Source organism: Coturnix japonica, chromosome 1, assembly GCF_001577835.2.
Source record: "Coturnix japonica isolate 7356 chromosome 1, Coturnix japonica 2.1, whole genome shotgun sequence".
NCBI lineage: Eukaryota > Metazoa > Chordata > Aves > Galliformes > Phasianidae > Coturnix > Coturnix japonica.
Genome location: NC_029516.1, coordinates 83,756,362 through 83,775,923, shown reverse-complemented (window position 1 = coordinate 83,775,923; position 19,562 = coordinate 83,756,362). Strand labels below are relative to the sequence as shown.

Below are 19,562 nucleotides of genomic sequence, written 5' to 3'. Positions count from 1 at the left end.
CAGCAACATAGAGAACATGCTAATAGCATCTTGAGAGAATTACTATTACCATGTAGCTGAGGCACTTTCATCAAAATAGAAATCTTAACATGACTCTTCAATTGAATATTTTCTTCCTTTTGCATATTTCAGCTGACAGAGATTGCTCATTCACTGTTCCAAAGTTCCAGAGAATTACTCACCCCTAAATAGTGTCATTTCCCAGTGTTCTTTGCAACATTCATGAAGCACCAGCCAACAGGTCAGGTGACCAGCACAGAAGGCTTAAATCTGACAGCATTCATAGTAGCACCTGGTCCAGAGTTAGTAAAGTAGACCTGATAATACACTGTTGAATATATAATAGCTCGTTCCATTTGGGCGCTAATTGAGTATTCACAGTAAATTCTCAAACTGAGGCTTGAAAATGAATGATGATCTTCAGGTTGCCCAATACCTTTATCTGACCAAATTCATGCAGACTCAGCCATGTGCAGAGGAACTTGGCAAGGATACACTTTATCTGCCTTTTTATTTCTGGTGCAATAGGACAGGAATGAGAGGAAGAGAATATATAAGGGTTCCCCACTGAGAATCAGGTCTATAAATTATGTATTATGCAGACACTATTCTGCTGATGCTATCTGATCCCCAATTCTCAGTTCCTTGTTTTTCCTTCTATAAATAGCTGTGGCCAGGTTTTCAGTTGTAAAATGACGAGGACAAAACCAGAAACCTTTCCCATTTAATAACCTCTGCTAAAGAATAAGAAGGTAATATTTTTTCATGACTGCGATGTCTTCAGGGCTTTAACAGTCTGGGAATACAAGTGGCACTGTGTTGGTGATAAGATATGATAGTAAAAGTGGGAATAACCATGCTAAATATTAAAGAGGGAAATGCCCTATTTTCAGGATGATCAGTGTAATATTTGGTATTGTGCATTTTTCCTGTCAGTTTTTGTCTGTGTAGGACCACTTTTGGTTTTTGTTTCTCCCTGTAGATCCAAATGCTTTGGCTGGACAGACCGGACCTGACCACGCTCTAATAGGAGGAATAGTGGCTGTAGTTGTCTTTGTAACGCTATGTTCTATAATTCTCCTTGGTCGATACCTGGCAAGACATAAAGGTAGGATAGATTTAGTGGAACTTCTGTCCCTTCTGGAAGCAAGGCATAATTTCACTTGCAAATGCTTTTCCCTTTCACCTTCCCCCATCTGCTGAATGATTTGGAAAAGCAAGCTCCATTCACACTTTATTCACGAGTGAAGTCCCTGAATTTCTGTCCAGTTTTTCAGTGGACTAACTAAGGCAAACAATGTCTAGTTATGTATTCATGTAATGAGTCGGCGATTTAGAGTGCCCCTTGGTTTTAGCCTTTAGCTCTAGACACTTGATTACATGATCTTGTAATATTAACTAGTATATCAAGTCAACAGATGAATGTTTACATGAATACACAAGATTTTTCTTGTGCTGATACTTTTAATGTGCAAAACAAAAAGATAATTTTAAATACTGATTGTGAAATTTCAGATCAGTAGCTGTTTTGCTAATGGTCCCACCAGAATAAGAGTTTCATTCCTGGGTCAAGCTTTACTTTATGCAGAGGTTTCACCTTAAGAATTCTAATCCTTTCATTTTGAATCCCCACCACCAACAGAGATAAGAGGGATGGAGTGACACTGACTTCTGACTAAGCCTCTCTGTGATCCCATTTTGACCTAGTTAATTCCGAAATCATTTTGTGAGATTTAACCTCTGAATAGCTTGCAGACCAGTTGCTAAAACCCAGTTGATTTGCTCATCCCCACAAAAAAAAAAAAAAAAAAAAAAAAAAAAAAAAAAGCCTGGAAGAAAGTATTAGTATTGTTGTGAACTCATTAAATCATTTAGGTAGGATAATCATACAGCTAGCAGACATCAGCTGATACAAATAATATTTTAATTTGATTGGGCCAGGTAGGGGAAAAAATAAGCCAGTGGAAATGTGTCTCTTTTGTTTTTTTATTTCTGAACAAAAGCATATGAATCGTATGCCAACATAAATTCCACTTTTCACAAGGGGACAAGTGGTTGTTGAGGTCAAATCTTTTTATTCATTTTCTGATCATAAAAATGTGTGCTACTATAATCTGAATGGGTTTAGTTAAACTACCTCAGTTTTATAATTCTTGGAAATGACTGTAATGCAATTCAGTAAAATTGAAACGTAGGTAAGATAATGTAAAAAAGAAGTACAAAAAAGAAGTGGTTTTGTGTGTGTGTGTGTGTTTTTGAGTTCTTTAAGCATTTATGAATATCCAAATTTTCAAAGTTGGTTTGATTTTTGTAAATAGTTGTTCCATGAAATAACCAAGATTTTAGCATTTATTCTATAATTACAAAATATATTGCATACTACTGCAGTTAAATAAAAAGTGGTCTTTTTTTAAGGTATTTCCTCAATTTACAATGAGTATATGTGAATTTGTGCATGTGGATTACCAGTGTTAATACTACAGATATTTCATAGACAAAGTAGAAAGCTGAACCTACAAGTATCATTCATACTAAATCTGTTTAAAAATATCCATCCATTCATGAAGTAATTGGAGCATTGTTAGGAATGTACTTTCCTATAATAAAATGTAAAGCTAAAAAAAAAAACCAAAAAACAAAAAACTAATCTTTTTTCTTTTCTCTCTCTCTCTCTCTTTTTTTTTTCTTTTTTTTTTTTTTTTCTTCTGTTGTACTGATTCCTATAGGAACATATTTAACAAATGAAGCAAAAGGAGCTGAAGATGCACCTGATGCCGACACAGCCATTATCAATGCAGAAGGCAGCCAAGTCAATGCAGAGGAGAAAAAAGAGTATTTCATTTAGATGCAGAGCTAGAATCTCGGAGTTTTACTTATCAGGCTGAATGCTGGAGAAAACTGGCTATCATTTTTCAGACTTCATTTCTGCCATCTTCTGCTATCTTTATTAACTCGCATACCTGCTCTAAGTAGCCAGTTTATGCCAACAATCAGCTGTTGACATTCCCATTCTATAATTACAGCATCATGTATAAAGCAGGACATTTCTTATTGCCTAAAATTCATATCCACTGCTCTCTTAACATACAGTGCTTGAATATACAGCCTTAACAATGTTAATCATCTTAATTCAATTTTTCTACGTTTTTAAATGTTATACAACATTCTTCTTTTCAGTTTCTTTTACCATGGTCCCTACTAGTATGTCATAGAACAATATTCATAACAAATACTATTAGGTAAAAACCTAATTTACTTACATAAAATGTTAAGTCTAAGACTAGAGGTTTACAAAGAATGTTTTATACATGTCTATAATTAAAAAAGCGACTTGTTTTTGAGACATATGCCCTAGGAAATACAAACAGAAGTCTTTGTAGAATAGTTTATCGTGTGCTTGGATTTGGTGGAAAAAATACAACTGTTGATCCACTGAATTTTTTGTTTTGCTTTGCTTTGCTTTATTATGTTTTAAATGGTACCTTGACAGCAGTGCCATGTTTCAGTGGTAAAATCATGCTGAATAGCTAAACTGATTCTGCAAATTTAGGTAATAGTGCTTCATTTGAAACAAATTTGTCCTGCCCTTCTACTGCTTTTTTTTTTTTTTTTTTTTTTTTTTTCCGCCGGGGGGGGGGGGGGGGGGGGGGGGGGGGGGTGGAGGGAGAGGGGGAAGGGGATCACAAAGATTAGAGATTTTTTTTTTTTTTTGAGTAATTTCTGTTTTTGTAATTTATTTGCTTTACATGGACTCACCTGCCTACTCAAATTTGAAGCATTCATGGGGCATGACTGCAAGACATTTTAGTATATGTATATAGTGCATATAATAAATTCAATTAAACATTGTTTGATACATATTTAACTTTTTTGGCAGTAGCTAAGTCAGTCACAAGTAGGCATTTTCTAATGTCTATATCCCTTTAGATATGACTCAAACCGATATTCTGAGTAGGTAACATGTACAAGTATTTTTTTTGTCTGTATGTCCTAGCACTGTTCAGCAGCAAACTTTTCTAGTTCTTGTTAGTTTTTTCTTTGTTATACAATGGAAGCACAATGTTATATGGAAAGGTAGTTTTATGCTAACAACCAGTGCACAGCCTCAGGTTTTAAATTACAACCACATTTGATTACAATCCTTAAAAATACTATTGAGTTGCAAAAATTCTGTTTTTAATTTGGCAGTTCCAGAGCTGCTTCTCGACGTTGGTTTGCCAAAAAAGAAAAAAGAAAAAAAGAAAAAAAAAAAAAAAAGAAAAAAAAAGTGGAAAAAAAAATTTAAAAAAAAAAAAAGAAATGTTAAAACAAAAGATATATGTTTTGTGTATACAGTAAATGGACTAATTCTTTATATTAAATTCCTGTCTATGCATTTTGTGAGGTACAAACTTATGTCACCGTGAATGATAGAGAATTCCTGCCATGCTTTTAGCTCCACAGTGAAAGTCTCTGTTTGGATTATTTCTGAAATTTTTTGTGTAATTGACAGCTGAGAAACACATGCTCTTAATTGCGACAACAAAACACTGTAAGCCCATTGGCTTATTTCCTCTTCCAATGAAGTAACAAGGTTGCCATAACAGCTCTTAGTAATGATTCTATACTGGAGAATGCAAGTTAGTCTAGATGGAGTTTGTTGTACTCCTGAGTTTTGCACCTTTGACAAAAGAATATTTCTCTCTGGTTGCTGTACTTGTTTGTGAAGCCTAAAAGCATGATGGTCTACTGTAAAGGACTTTCTCCTGGGATTTTATTTTTGTGTGGGAAAGGGAGAGTTTGGAATATGACATCATGTAGTATGGAAAAATGGAAGATAAAGGTGCTGTGTCAGATTATTTATCAAAAGATATAAACCTTTTAAGGACAATACTAGAGTATTTTAATTGTTTTTGTTGAAGCATTTATCTTGTTAATTTCTAAGAAAAAAGGGTGACGTCAATCAAGCAGCACTTTTTTTCAAAATATACAGACATAAATAATATGATGTGGTTGAGTGTTAACATAATAAATCATATACAGTATGACATTTTAAAGAAATTAGTCTGCATTGATGTGATTGCATGCTTGTTTTTACAGTTCCATACCCATCTGTGGAAAAATGCAATAATATGTTAATATAATATGGTAGTTTGAGAGAACCAGGTAGGTGCTACTAGACACATTGAAAACTAGTATAGGTTTACAAGATATTCATGTCTTTCAAAGCATACACATGTAAAAAGGCTGGCAAAGGAAGTAATTCAGTTTAGTACCAAAAATATGGATTCTTGCTAGAACTGTAATTCTCATTAGCCACAATACAGCAAGGTTTCATTTCAGTACCTGGGGCCCAACTGAACTAAGCGTCTAAGCACACACTCAGTTGCAGGCATGGGAGAAGTTCCATTGAACTGTAAGGCACTATTCTTACGCATAAAAAGAAGTGCTTCCCTGGACAAGGGCCTTATTTGCTCAAGTGGAATTCCCCAGAAGCACGATGTTCATGCCTTTTTTAACTCTTCCTAACTCCAGCTTGTTTGAATAGTAGAGTTGTTACTTGAACCATTGCCCAACCAAGGTCAGGCAGGACCTTCAAAAGCAAGATTGCTCTTGGGGTAACTGTTTTGAGTCATTTTTTTCAGCAGCATAAAAACAGTGTTTAGACTTTGCAAAAACAAAACCAAACAAAAAAGATATGAATTGAACTGTTGAAATGCACTATTTCATTGGTTTCCAATTAAAACTTCTGGTATGTGCTGGCTTTTAATGCGCTTGATCTTCCATTATCTTGTACCTTGGGATGTCACTTACATCTGTGCAAAGCAGGTGTAAAAAACACCACAACAAGCAGCCATAAAGGGCAAATTCTGACTGGGTAGCACTTTGCATGCCTATCTAGTCCTCACAGATTGAAATTACTGTACCAAGTGTGAAGAGGCGTAATTCTCTTTTGTACGCAAAACCATTGCTCAAAGTTAATGATATTCAGTAGGCTGGTTTTTAAACCAGTTTCCTGTTTCCTTTAGTCAAGATACCATTCTGAAAGATCGTTTTGAAGATGCCTGCAAGGTACCCAACAAATGCATAAAATGGAGGCTTTTGATGGGAAGACATTAGCCAAAATATGTGTGACATCCTCTCCCTCACACCCATGCAGAGTAGTTTTCTCAAAACCAGGTAGCTTGTTTCTGACAGTGTACTGTTTACAGTGTTGATTGCTGATTATTTCTACACTTTTAAATGTAGAATTTTTTTTTAATTTATTTCTTTTTTTCTAAAGTTTGAAGAACATTCTCATGATTTGGACAAGAAAGCTGTGCATCAGAAGACAAGGGGTGCATCCTCACACTTTTTAGCATCATCAGACAAACCAAGAAATAGTTTAGGGAACCTGATGTTGAATTTTGAGGTTCAGAATTTTAAGCTAGAAGACATTAAAAAGCTTTCACATTTCTTAGGAGTGTTTCATCTTGCACTGAGACTCCCTCTATAAAGGAATTTGCAGAGAAAACCAACTTTTCTAAATAAGACATGAAAGTTAACATCTTGTGTAATTTCATGACAGTATACTATATATATATATATATATAACTATTTCAATGAAAAGAAAGGACAGAATCATCTGTAATTATGTAATTCATGATTGTAACAGCACTGAAGTTACCATGTACGCACATGTACAGTAGCTCTTTCAACAGTTACAGCGTAGATACATGTACTTCCCTGTAACATAGCCGTTATAGTGTAATTTAGTGCCACTTATTGTAAAGTGTTACCAAAAGGAAAACAGAGTTCTTACCTTTATAATTCCATTCTAATTAAAGGTAAGTTTATTCAATTAGCACTGTAAATCTGATACTATATTTCTTAGTTAAAGAAGTGATTTAAAACATCATGTTCACACTGCAGCTTTCCCCACCGCTTTTCCAGACTCCTCCAAGTGTCTGATCTCTACACTCCAAGGAACTGGTAATCTGTGATGAACATACCAAAATCCAGCTACTTCTACTTTAATTGAATAAGCTGTAGAGAAAAGCAAAAACAAAACAAAAATATGTGAGTAATGCTTTTATTAAGTGGCACAAAGTACACACTAAAAACTATGCAAAAATATAGGTAAATATAGTGTATTTACATGTAAGTATCTTGTACTTGCTGTGTATGGATTTTGGAAAACCGTGTAATTATAATATGCATTTTGATTATTTCAAGCAGGGGGACAACCCCTAACAGTCATAAGGAAAACCAGGAAAGTACATATACAAGCAGCAGATATCCTAATGCAATATGTGTAATTCCTCTACCTTCAATGACAACTAATTTAGAAAAATGCTTATACTCCTCATTATTCTCACTAGCTTTAATTTCTATCTCTTTAGGGCCCATTAAGTATCACTGAAACACCGTTAGGCAAAGGCCGACACTGACTGTGCCGACAGCTTTGCTGCCAGCACTCTTTGTGTCTGGCAACACTGTTCAGTAATCTATTTCAGGCTGAACAGCACAAGTTCCCTCTTTTTTTTTCTGTCCTCAAGGGAGCCTAGTATGTTAAGATGCTGAAATATGCTGCCATTTTTAGCAGGAACAACAGAGAAAGAGAGAACTGCATTCTCCTGACCCCTATTTTGCTGAATCACCTCACCTGGAATATCCACCACTTGCTCAGTAATGCCAGGCAGTCTTAAATTGTAAGTACCAAATGCTTCCATCAATGCACAAAGGATGCCTTTAATGATAAAGCTGATGTTTTGTAAACATGCAGTTTTGTATTACTGATGCTTCTAATTCTTGCCACTTTTCCATCAGACCCCACCAGAGGGAATACACTGAAAGACAGATAACATAGCATAGCAAAAGAAGAAAAGAGTATTGTAAGCCTTTTTTTAATTATTATTTTTAGCTGTCATTTGCTATAATTCTCCTTTGTGTCATATGTAATAGGCAAACATAGATGTATTTAGCAACTGCCATTAGCATTTTTCCACACTGTACTATTCCTTGAATATGACATCTACCTCTTAGTCTGAACATTAGCTACAAGATATTTGTATACATTTTAAATTACTATTGAGTCTTTGCTGTAGTCTTGAAATAGGATGATTGTAATTTTGTTTTTCTTCTAAAAATAGAAAGAAAATATTGCCTAGCTTTGTAATACTTGCCCTATTCTTTGCCAACTTTGGGATTCTTTGGGAATGTAATAGGGCATAAAAACACAGCCTCAGCTGGTATAAATCATTTTCACTCTATTGCCTTAAACGTGGGCCAATTTACACTGGCTGGGGGTTCATCCCAAACAGCTTAAAAATGAACTGCTGTACCATATGAATATATAGTCAGTACTAGACAATGGCATGCAATCCAACTTCTACACAATTCCTTTCCAGTAAAAGGCATGCGGTTTTGAAGAGAAATTTTTTAAAGCACATGCAAGCTTTTGAATGAAATATGCAATACCACTATTGTTGAGATATTCTGACATGTCTCTTACTTATTTAAACATATTTTAAGAGCATGTTTACATTAAAAACACTCAATGCATGTTGGACAGGGAAGGACTATTTCAAACAATAAGAGAAAATGAAATGGGTGAAGCTGCTTTTGATGTCAACAGAGCAGAGTAAAAGCTCATCAGAAGTGGAAATTCCTAAAGGTGTCCGACATGTTTTTTCAGAATGGGTCTGAACTAGTACCTCCAACACAAATGAGCATTGTCTATTAGCACTGACAGAAGCTAGCACAGTTCCTTCCTGCTGTCAGTGGATCTAACCCAGCACTCTGCACTTGCTTTAACTCAGGAGGAAATAAAGGTATAAACATGGTTTAACAGCACACTTCTGTATCACTCCATGTTCTTGGGATGCTTTAAGCTTTGTGTGCTTCCAGCAGCCCTTTCGGGAATTATTCCCATGTGTAGGAACCACCTTGTTTCCAAGCTGTGTTCATTTTCTTCAGCACTGTTTAATGTATTTACATCCAGACAGAAGATGGTGTAGAGCCACTACACTGACTCTGCATTTGTAGGGTGTACCTGTAGCAGGATGCCTTTCAGTAGATGGCAAAAAATTCCTTATGATGTCTGTGTTTACAATAGATCTGCTCTCTGTGTTCCACGTCTTGAGTCATTTATTCTCTGTTGGGCTAGAAGCAGCAGTCTGGTTGGAAAGGAGGTAGAAAACAAAGTCTCCCTTCTTTTCGGGGTTCCTTTTAGGAGCAGTCTGTGTTACTGTTGGAGAAATGTTCATGGACTTTTATTTTCATCTTTTTTCAAGAGCTCATCTGCAAAGCCAAGACTTTTGGGGTCAGCATTTCAGCACTGTCCATGCATTCAGGGTTAAGCCAACGGTGTTTCCTATGTGAGTTCTGATCTCACTTTTCAGCACAAACTACACATAGCCTTACCCTGTCCTTATGCATAATGCTGAGGAAAATTCATCATATTTGCTTCTAAGCATACTCTTTTCTTAGTTGTCTTCTACAGCAGAACTATTGAAGGATCTTCAGAATACATTCAAAAGGAGGGTTTTTATTAAAAAAAATAAAAAATAAAAAAAAATTTTAAAAAAGAGAGAGAGAGAAAGAGATAATGATAATCATTAACTGTTAACATTGTTTATTAGAGTGGAAAAGTCTTTTACTACTAAGATGAATTCTGTAGCACTTCCTCTTTCCCTCCTTTCTATGCATATTGCTTAAAGCTAGTACATGCACAGTTGCACATGCTATTTTCAGTGAAAGCAGATTTTCTTATACGCCTGTACAGCATCCATAGAAATATGCAAATATAACCTACAGTCATCTGCTTCATCCTCAGCAGTGAGCCAAGAGAGTGAACTCACGGATTACTGGGTTCATATACGTTCTGCTTCCATAAAACTTAGATACAATACGCCTATTGATCTCAAAAGAATAAAGCTCGACTTGTTAATGCACGTTTGAGTTGCTCTTTAGTTCCTTTACAACAAAATGACAAAGCATTCCTTGTGCATTCCTTACACTGAGTATAGATATTATATAGCTACAAAAGCAAAACAAAACAAAAAACCAAAAAAAAAAAATAATAAATCAACCAAACAAAAAAAGCATTCAAAGCAGCAGGAAGTATCCAAGAATAAATAGTAGGAAAATTTGTGAAAGGACTGGAACAACTTTATCCATTCAGTCAGCTTAAGTTTATTCTCCAGGGAAGTCCAATGTCCACTGCTCTTATGCTGGCAGTTCACACCTTTGGAAGGATATATTTGAATGGTTCAAAAATAAAACCGCTACCTTGACAACAAAACCTCTGGGAATTAAACATATTGCACTGATGATGGAGACACGTTTACTTCATTTAATTTCTTCATTAATAACTTCAAGCAGACAAAATGCATATTGTAATGTTAGGTACATGACACTTGCATGTTGCTATGCCTATATACTTACAAAGTATTCAATGTGTACTTAGTGGCGCTTAAAAAATGTCATGTACAATTCCTCTAAACATTCTTACAGGGTTCCCATTTGCACTTCATCTTTCAGAAAAGTCTTGTCAGAAAAATGTCTGATGAATATTATTGAAAAAATAAAATTTCAATTTTAGTTATCTGTTGGACATTTCTGAATTGTCTATTCATTTAATTCATTTAGTGTATTTCCTTGTGCTTGCCAGATTGGTAGTGGAGTTGATTTAGACCAGTGGCTCTACACACAGACTGTTCACTGAGCCAGTTTTGCTGTTTCTGATAGAACTGTTGCATACTTCTTCAAATATTAATTCTGAGATTACACAAGTTGTCTAAGAAAGTAATCTAGGAGATACTGGTATTTAACAGATAATTACAAATTAAATGATTTTATTTAATGTTTAGAAACTATTTACTATATATTGCTTTGTAGTTCCTTTTGACTGATGAAGTAACTTTTGAATGCTGTCCTCATTTTGGGAGAAACTCATGCTTCTGAAGAGGTCAAATGCTGAAAAAGCATTTAAGGCTTTGGGACTTACATGGTGGTTCAGCACTCTTGAAGGAGCTAGAGAATTCACCCAAGGTTTTCTATACCACTTAGCACCTTTAATTGATGCCATAAAGGGCAAAAGGCCGCTGTGTCAAAGGAAGATCGGCAAATAAAATGGGGAAGAGGAAATTCGGAGGAGTCCTATTTAAATGAAACAAGTTCCACATACAGAGTGGGACATAGCTGAAGCTGGTTTGTCTATACAGTGGATATCCTGGTTCTGTTGTGCATCTCTGATGGTGCATCTTTCCTATGACCTAAACTAGGTATTCATTTAACAAATGTACAGACCTGTCGCATTCAGCAGATCTGTTCTTTGTTACGTTTTTTTTTCTAAATCAAGATATGTTTCCTTTTTAAATGCAGCAACTGCAGAGAATACATGATGATCCTCAGGGTCATTTGACCATTAATTGAAACAAAGCATGATGAAATTCTTCATTGTTCCCAAGGAAAAAGACATCATCTACAAAATGACACAATCTACTACCATGTTTATACTTTTATGTATTCAAGCTGATATTCTTTTAGCACTGTTCTTTTCTCATTCATCAACCAAAAGTTTCAGCAAAATTAACTGCATTTTACACCGTGCCTTTCCCTGTCTGAGTCTTACTGTGAAGATTCTAATCTACTATGTCCCTTGAAAGATTCTCTGTAAAAAGCATGATCCTTACATTTGTTTCATAGAATCATAGGGCAATAGAATTTGTTGGAAGGGACCTTTGAAAGGCCATCTGGTCTAGCTCCCCTGCAGTGAACATGGACACCTGCAGCTCCATCAGGTTGCTCAGAGCCCCATCCAGCTTCATTTTGGATACCTCCAGACATTTCATATACATAAAAATGTTTTTATAAACAGGCAATAAATTATTGCCTTCTCTATACCCCACAATATTAAAATACAGCTTTATTATTTGTATGTTGTTTTGTTCTGCTTTGTTTTTCAATGAGAGTAACATAAGTGGAAACAAACATGATTTAAAAACAAATAAACAGAAAAAAAAAAAAAAACACCTGTAAATATTGCTTGAAATTTAATGGAATACTGCGAATTATGTAATTGTATACATTCTCTGTGCTAGGCCATCACATACATGGATACGGAAAAAAAAAAAAAAAAAAAAGTTTATTTCCCTCTTTTCAAAGTTATCAAGCATCTATATAAAGATATATAACCTTCAGAAATAATGTTACAGAGAAACACACTGTCAGGCTGTGCTGGTAAGTAAGTGCAATGTAAAGGTAAGTACAATTAATGAAATTCAGAGATAATCATGGGAGGATAATGAAGATGGTTCCTTGCCTGACAAAAGAGTCATGCAACATTGCCTTCTGGTTCTCCTTCAAGCACTTGGCAGCATCCTGAGCCACAGGAGGGCACTTTTGATTAGCTCTGGGCTACTTACTTACCCGAGCTCTTGCTCCCGCTGAGTGAGTCGCAATAGCTCCTCTGCTGCTCAAGACTAAGAGGCAAGGGCTTTATTGATTCTGCAAGCTGCATGGAGGAAAAAAAAAATAAAAAAATAAAAAAGAAGACAGAGAGTGTTTTTAAGCAAGCCGGAAAGATTTGTAGAAAGAGCTCTCTTCTTTATTCTGTAGCATCTTACAGGAAATTAGCACTAATGTCAGCTGGTGAGGATAGCAAGTGTCCCTGCTCAGTGTATTGTGAGGGAGCACGTCCTCCAAGTTGTGCCAGCTGGCTGGGGAAAGGGAGCATGCAGGGAGAGGAGACAAAGCTGTGCACGTGCCAATAGCTTGGGAAACAGGTTTGACCCTCTCCAGATTTAGGACCAAAGGGGAACCTGTCATGCTGCTGTTCTTCTTTTCAGTCTGTATTCAATTCTAGAGCTTCAACTGCACAAGGTGCTAGAAGAATCTGGTCCAACGAGTAGAATCGCAGAGCTACTGTACAGTGAGAAACATTTTCCAAAACACTGATGCCAATGCATGGCAAACAGGAAGTGCTTGCCCTTGCAAGGAGCTTTAGGCTGATTGGACTTATAGACATGTAGGAATATGTAAGATACAAAGAGAAGAAACAAGAAAATCAGGAATTGGACCTGGATAAAGGAAGTTGAACAGAAAGTATGGAGAATTAGAAAGTACACCTTTTGCAAAGGCTTTTATTTCTGTGTCAGAGCACTACCCAGCTCTGGCTCAGGCAAGAGAAAATATTTCTTATAATTCTGTAATTGCTCCAATGCATTTTTATTCTTTCTGGACCATCTAATACTCACCTTAGAGACAAAATGCACTTGCCATGATATGATTCAGTTAAAGCACATCATTATATTGCACTCACTAATGTAGTGTGAGATTACCCTACAGAACAGCAGTAAGCAACATGACTAAGAGCTGTCATATTTATTTTCTCATCTGCTCCCCATGGAGGACTATGTGTGCAATGAAGCATTGTGTCTTATTTATTCATTTATTTTCATTTCCCCTATGTTTATGTAAGAAGTGTAGATTATAAGGAGCCTTGGAGAAGAAATAGTACCCTTTGTGATGGTCCTTTCTTCCTGTGGGATTCTATGTTCTGATTTTAGGATGTTCTTGTAAAACCCTCATTGTGCTGGAGGAATTAAATCATTGATGGCAATCTACACTTAAGAGAGCTTTAGGGAGTCTCTCAACTGCTTTCAAATCTGGCCTGGGAGGGCCTTCAAATGGAGATCAGGACCTTAGACTAAATTCTAAAAACTGTTGGAAGCCAACTATGGGGAGCAGGCTGAGATTGCTAAGAAAATGCACCCATATTTGCCACCCTTTTGAGGGTGCTTGAAGGTATTCTTCATGGTCAACAGTAGTTTTCTTCAGTGTGCTACTGTAGGCTCCCTGAGAAGTGCCACAGATGAAGAATTGCTGCCACCACCTTCAGATGTCTCACCTCAAGCTGGTAAGCAAAGGTCATGGCTGCTGCTGTAGAGGAGAGCAACAGTGGTATATTGGAAGATTAGAAATATGACTTCATCAGTTTGGGGTGTGCTGTGGGCCTTCCACAAAGACTTTGCAACCCATTATTACTGTTTTCCAGGATGTATTTAAGACTGGTACCCTCTTCTTTCAGCTAGCAGATGAATGCTGGACATCCGACTGTCTGTCAGATGTACAGTCTGCATGTGGATGCTGAAGCTGCTGCAAGTGAGAAGTAATCCTGTGGCATTGGGCAGTTGCAAGGCTGAGATATGGTTTCCCACAACTATTCTTTGGGTGCCTTGTGCACCTTCCCTGTTTACAATCATCTTCCTGCAACAGCTGACATCCTTTTTGAGCACATCATTTCTCTGAGTAGAAGGAAGAAGGTCAGTAGGTCATTACAGAAATTCATTTACACATCATAAGCTTCTCTTCTGACAAGCGGTTTAAGAGAGCGTAAGAAGTCTGTTCACATTTCATAACACAGGTTACTGAAACGTGAATGCAGCATTGTGGTTCTGTATGAAATTAGTAGTGCAGTTATTGGAAGGTTTCATTTTTTTAACTCACACAAACTCACAAATACACAGGAAGAGGGGCACACATGTATAGACATTCATACACAAACACAATAATTATTTCACGTATTCTTCTCTGCTTCGTTCTTACCAAGTAGGTAGCTCCATCTTGTTCTGCTGTTCCAAGCTCATCTGCTGTATTCTTTCCCGACACAGCTTTCTGTTTTTGATGTTTATTTTGCATCTGCACAGCTGGCACTTGATGTTTTGTGTAGCACAAGTAAACTAACTCTAGGTTTACTCATCAATTAGCAATTTTTGTTGAACATTTTTCACCAAAAGGTATATTCAGCCTAAAGGAGGCATGAATATATATAGAGGGATTTAAAGGAAAACATTTTGAGTTTGCCAGCTATTCTCAGTCCAACTAGGCCATAGTCATTCAAGTGGGAAAAAGCTTTACCATCAGTCCCTGATTTGCTGCCCCCAGGGTGGGAAGGCAGCTGTTGGTTGTGCCTCTGCTCCTTGGCTGCTCTGCAGCTTGACAGAGTGCCAGTGTCAGCAGGAGCACCAGATCAGTGTGTGATTCAACCACCAAATCACTCACTCTGCCAGCATTATTTTTTATTTCTTTCTAATAGAAGGGAAATACAGTGTGGCTAGTTTCAATTCCACTGGGGCCTTGAGTCTGAGTTTTCATTTGGGAAATGAATCATGACCATTCTGTCTTTTTGTAGTGCAAAACCAGACAGTACAGTGCCTCCCTTTAACATACAAAGCTAACAAGTAACTGTTCCTATGAGGAACTGGGAACAGGGGGGAAAGAACTATATCTGCTGTGTGTGATGTGGAAGAATAAGAAATATAAGGATGTGGAAAAGTGATGTCAGGAGGACATGCTGCAGTGCTGCCTCACCTGGCACTGTGAGCATCACAAGGTTCACAATTAAAGAAGAGGGATTTGAGTAAAGATTCAGCTAAGATGATAAAAAGATTTAGGAAAGAAATGAAACAAAAATTTAAAAACAAAGGTGGAGACAGAGAAAGACCTCTGAAAGAGAAGATGAGAGCAGACTATTATTCAGTGTTGCCTATATGCCTTAAAGTTCCCAGAGCTGGGACTGAGGAGGCATCATATCAGGTTCCTGGCAGTAAGGATTTTCACTGTCACTCACAGGTGGCATTCAAACTGATCAAAGAGAACCACTAAAAATATGCACTGAAGTAAGGAGTCCAGGAGAGAGTGAGCTGCCTACGAGCAACACCTTCAGCATAAAATATGCAGTAGACCACAAAGCAGAAGTCAATTTCTTGAGGTTCCTATAGCCAGAAGAGACACCACCATCTCCCTTAAGTAATGGGAAATGATGACACTGCCCTTCCTATACTTCTAGGGTGTAGTTACACTAACAGCTCCAATTAGAACTAGCATATTTGATACAAATATTTACATCCACATAATTCTCCCTAACCATGATGGAACTCAGCAGCAATTACTTCAGGCCAGGGCTCTACTTCAGCTCTCACAAGAAAATGGCAAGTGAAGTCACAGCATTTGTCACCAGCTGCCACCCACTTAATCGGGTGCTTGCCAGAAAGAATGACGAACAGTGACTCTCAGACATTCTCACTTCTTTATTAGGTAAGAAAAACTCTAACACCCCTCCATTAAATTCATACTGAAGGAAGCTGAACCTTGGTGCATTATTAATATGCTCAAGAGTCAAAACTTGGAAATCTTTCACCTTCTTATGTATCTAGGGTAGGAATTGCCTTTCCAGAAATAATTTGCTTTACAGCAAGGCAATGAAATTTGTTACAATTAACTGAAAGAAAGGAGAGAGGATCGATGTCAGAATTTCATGAGCCACAGAGTTCATTGTGCGAGTAGTGAAAGTCTCTTGCAAATGGAAATGAAGGATTCTGTAGAAACTGGGATATGAAGATAAAGGACAGCCCTTACTGCCCCATGTCACTAACGAGTAAGCTTATTTATGGTCTGATTTAGTTTTCCTAATAAAGAACCAGCAATGATTTGATAAACATCACATATGTATGAAACAAAGTGAAGAGAGTCGCAGAAATAAATATGACTTCTATTAAAGCTAGCTCATTTTAAAAACAGCCTAACTCCTTGGACTTCGGCAAAATTACTCCTGATTCAGATGGACATAAATATAGAACCCAATTATTGCTTTTGCAAAGGGATGGATGTAGTGTCGTTCTAGGAAGGAAAGCTTTCATTCAGGCTTTTTTTTTTTTCTTCTTCCCTTTCTACTTCCTTTCTCTTCCCTCTCCCCCTCCTCTCCCTCTCCCCCTCCCCCGAACCACATTTGAATAACCTCTTAAATCAAGGTTCTTATTAGGTAGGATCAGAACCATCCAAAAGAAACTGCAAGAAACATGCCAGTCCTGCTGACTGCCCCATGTCTTTTCTACACTAGAAAAAATAAGTGGCATCTAAATGCACTGACTTCTTCCAAGACACAGAGACCGCCATATAACTTGTGTCTAAGCAGATGCTCAGAAATTGCGAGAGGGATAATACTGGGAAGGATGAGTATCAGGCACAGTCATATTGCTAGTGAAGTGTCCTTGTTTTAAGTTAGAAATGTTCAATTACAAAAGGGAAGAAAAAATAGTAGGGGGCCTGTGGGTGTTTTTTGGTTTTTTTTTTTTCTCTAAAGTTCTGTATCTTGACTGGAATTCATGGGATGTTCCATGATAGTCTACAGGAGGATTTGGCTAATATGACTGAGGGAAATCATAAGCAGATACTGCTGAAAAGTAGTTACATGAGAGAGTTGTAGGAACACAGGAAAAGTTCTGGGAATTAAATGTCCTTATAAAATTCCACAAGCAAAGCTGCTCTCAGTAACTCTGCTAAGCTCCAATAAATTCATATGACTGGTTTCTAAAGAACGCAGTGCCCAGCACAGCGTGAATAACCCATGTCCCTCACATTCCCCTGATTTTTTGCTGGCCAAACAACCACTCAAATGCACAGCTGCTGTGAAAAACCAACTCCTTGGCTGACAAAGAGCTGCCACCAGTTTCCAGCCAAGTCTTGTGTTATGGGACTGCTCTAACAGCTTCATCTGGATGGCTGATGTGGATTACAGCAGCAGTTCTTTTGAGGAAGACTTTAAACTGAATGCAAAAGTGTCTCTGTAAGACATGTAAAAGGTCCCTTTGCTCATAATTTCTCCTTTTGCTATACTTCAAAAATAAAAATGTAACAAATTCTTGAGGACCTCATAGCTTTCCAATATACTATACCCTATTCTATTGTAAACTGGTACGTACCAATGTAACACTTCAAGAAATACCCAGTATTCAAAAATCAAGAAATACTGTAAGAAACAAGGGACTGGAAAGTTTTTCTTTTTTTCTTTTTTTTCTCTTTTTTCTTTTTTTTTTTTTTTCTTTTTTTTTCTTTTCTTCTTTTTTTTCTTTTTTTTTTTTTTCTTTTTCTTTTTTTAAACGGACAAACAAACAAAGAAACAAACTAAGAAACAAACAAATACAATCTGGAAATACTTTGGTTTCTTATAATTTCCTACAGTAGTGAATCCAGATGAAATGCATAACGCAAAATGTCATCTCAGAGGGGACTGTGCTTTGATGAGTAGTGCTGTGAGTTACTCAAGTGTCCGTAACTCTTGTTAATCAAAAATCCCATAGCTGCTTGGCTAGAGAATGCACTTCTACATCCAATCTGAACTCAAAATTTGTTCAAGATACATGTACTGATGTTTCTAAATATATTTATTCAAGTGCCTAGGCTTCCTAAAAGATCTTCTTAACCCTCTCTAGATACACAGACTTCTATGGTCAACCTGTTGGGTTTTTTTAGTGGAGAAGGTAGTTTTTAGGAGGGTTTCTCCCCAACGCTCTTTAGTTGACATGAGAAAAAGCAGTCTCAGGAGTCCTAGGTTTTATTGGGTTTTGGGTTTTTTCAGCTAGTCTTGTATCCATTCCATGTCTCAGTTTCCTATCTAGAAAATAAAGGTAATATTTAAGGCAACTTTTCAAAGCAATTTGAGACTTTCTTTTAAAACATGAGCCTTTATCTGTTACCAGTCTGTTAGTTTAGCATGTCTTACAAATCCTATTAGAATTGCCTTTGTGTTAATATGGTATCAAGAAGGCAAACATCTGCAGCAACCACTGATGTAGAAATTAACTGAATTAAGCAGGATCTACTACATTTGCTAATAATCTCAGTTCAAATATCTGACAGTACCGAGTCTGGAAATGAATGGGAATCTCTGAATCCTGAAACAGAAAAATCAAGCCCCTTACAGGACGACTCATCTCTCACTGCAATATCAATGCCTTTGCGTTGCACTTCAGCAATGTAAAAGCAAAACAAGTTTGGTAGCAGATGGGCTGTGTGACAATCAAATGTGTCGATATCTTGACTCAAGAGAATATGAGGTCATAATTAAGGTTTTGCTTTAGTGCAGGACTTTTAATAGCATTGATATTGTTCCTGCTATTTTTTTCAAATAGAAATCAATAACTTACAGGGAACTGACAGTGGTGGCAAGTACTGAAATGGGAAAAACTGCTGAAGACTTTCCCCCAACTTTTTTTTTTTTCTCATATAAAATGCTTGTACAGCCTGGGTATGTTGTAACACAGCCCTTTTTGTCCAGTCAAGAGACTGGTACTGAAGTAACGTGTAAACCAATTAGTAATAATATTGAAGATGCAAAGATTTTGCACGATGCTAATGTACAACCTGGTTAAACACTAGATATGTTCCTGTACAGTTTGCTTTCCCTAATTTTTCATTTTAGCTGCTCTTTGCTTTGTTTAGAAATAGTCAAACTATTTTTTTTTCCCATTCTTTCTGTGTTTCTGATATGAGTGAAACAATAAGTATTATTAGAAGACGTGGGAGTATAACAATACATCTCAACTGGAACTACTGCAAAGTTAGAAACCTTGCATCAACACTTCTATCACTCTCTTAGACTTCATTGTTTCAGCTTGTATAGTTAGTTCAAAAGACTGCAAAAGCAAAGTTTACAGAAGTATATGACAGTGATATATTTGCCAGTAGCGAATTAGACCAAGTGAGTTGTAAAGCTTGCACTGACAAATCTAATTCTTCTCAGGTTTCGAACTGTCTCC

General features: G+C 36.8%; 1 protein-coding gene across 5 annotated transcripts in view; it reads left to right on the top strand.

The window, feature by feature from the left end:
* Positions 1-3,437, top strand: part of CADM2 (cell adhesion molecule 2) — a 592,503-nt gene extending 589,066 nt beyond the window's left edge. For all 5 annotated transcript variants that reach the window (XM_015880063.2, XM_015880073.2, XM_015880082.1 and 2 more), the window contains 2 exons: positions 983-1,108; positions 2,727-3,437. In XM_015880063.2, the coding sequence (XP_015735549.1) occupies positions 983-1,108; positions 2,727-2,845 (245 nt within the window). In that variant the 3' untranslated portion in view covers positions 2,846-3,437. The remainder of the gene's footprint in view (positions 1-982; positions 1,109-2,726) is intronic.
* The last annotated feature ends 16,125 nt before the right edge of the window (positions 3,438-19,562 follow it).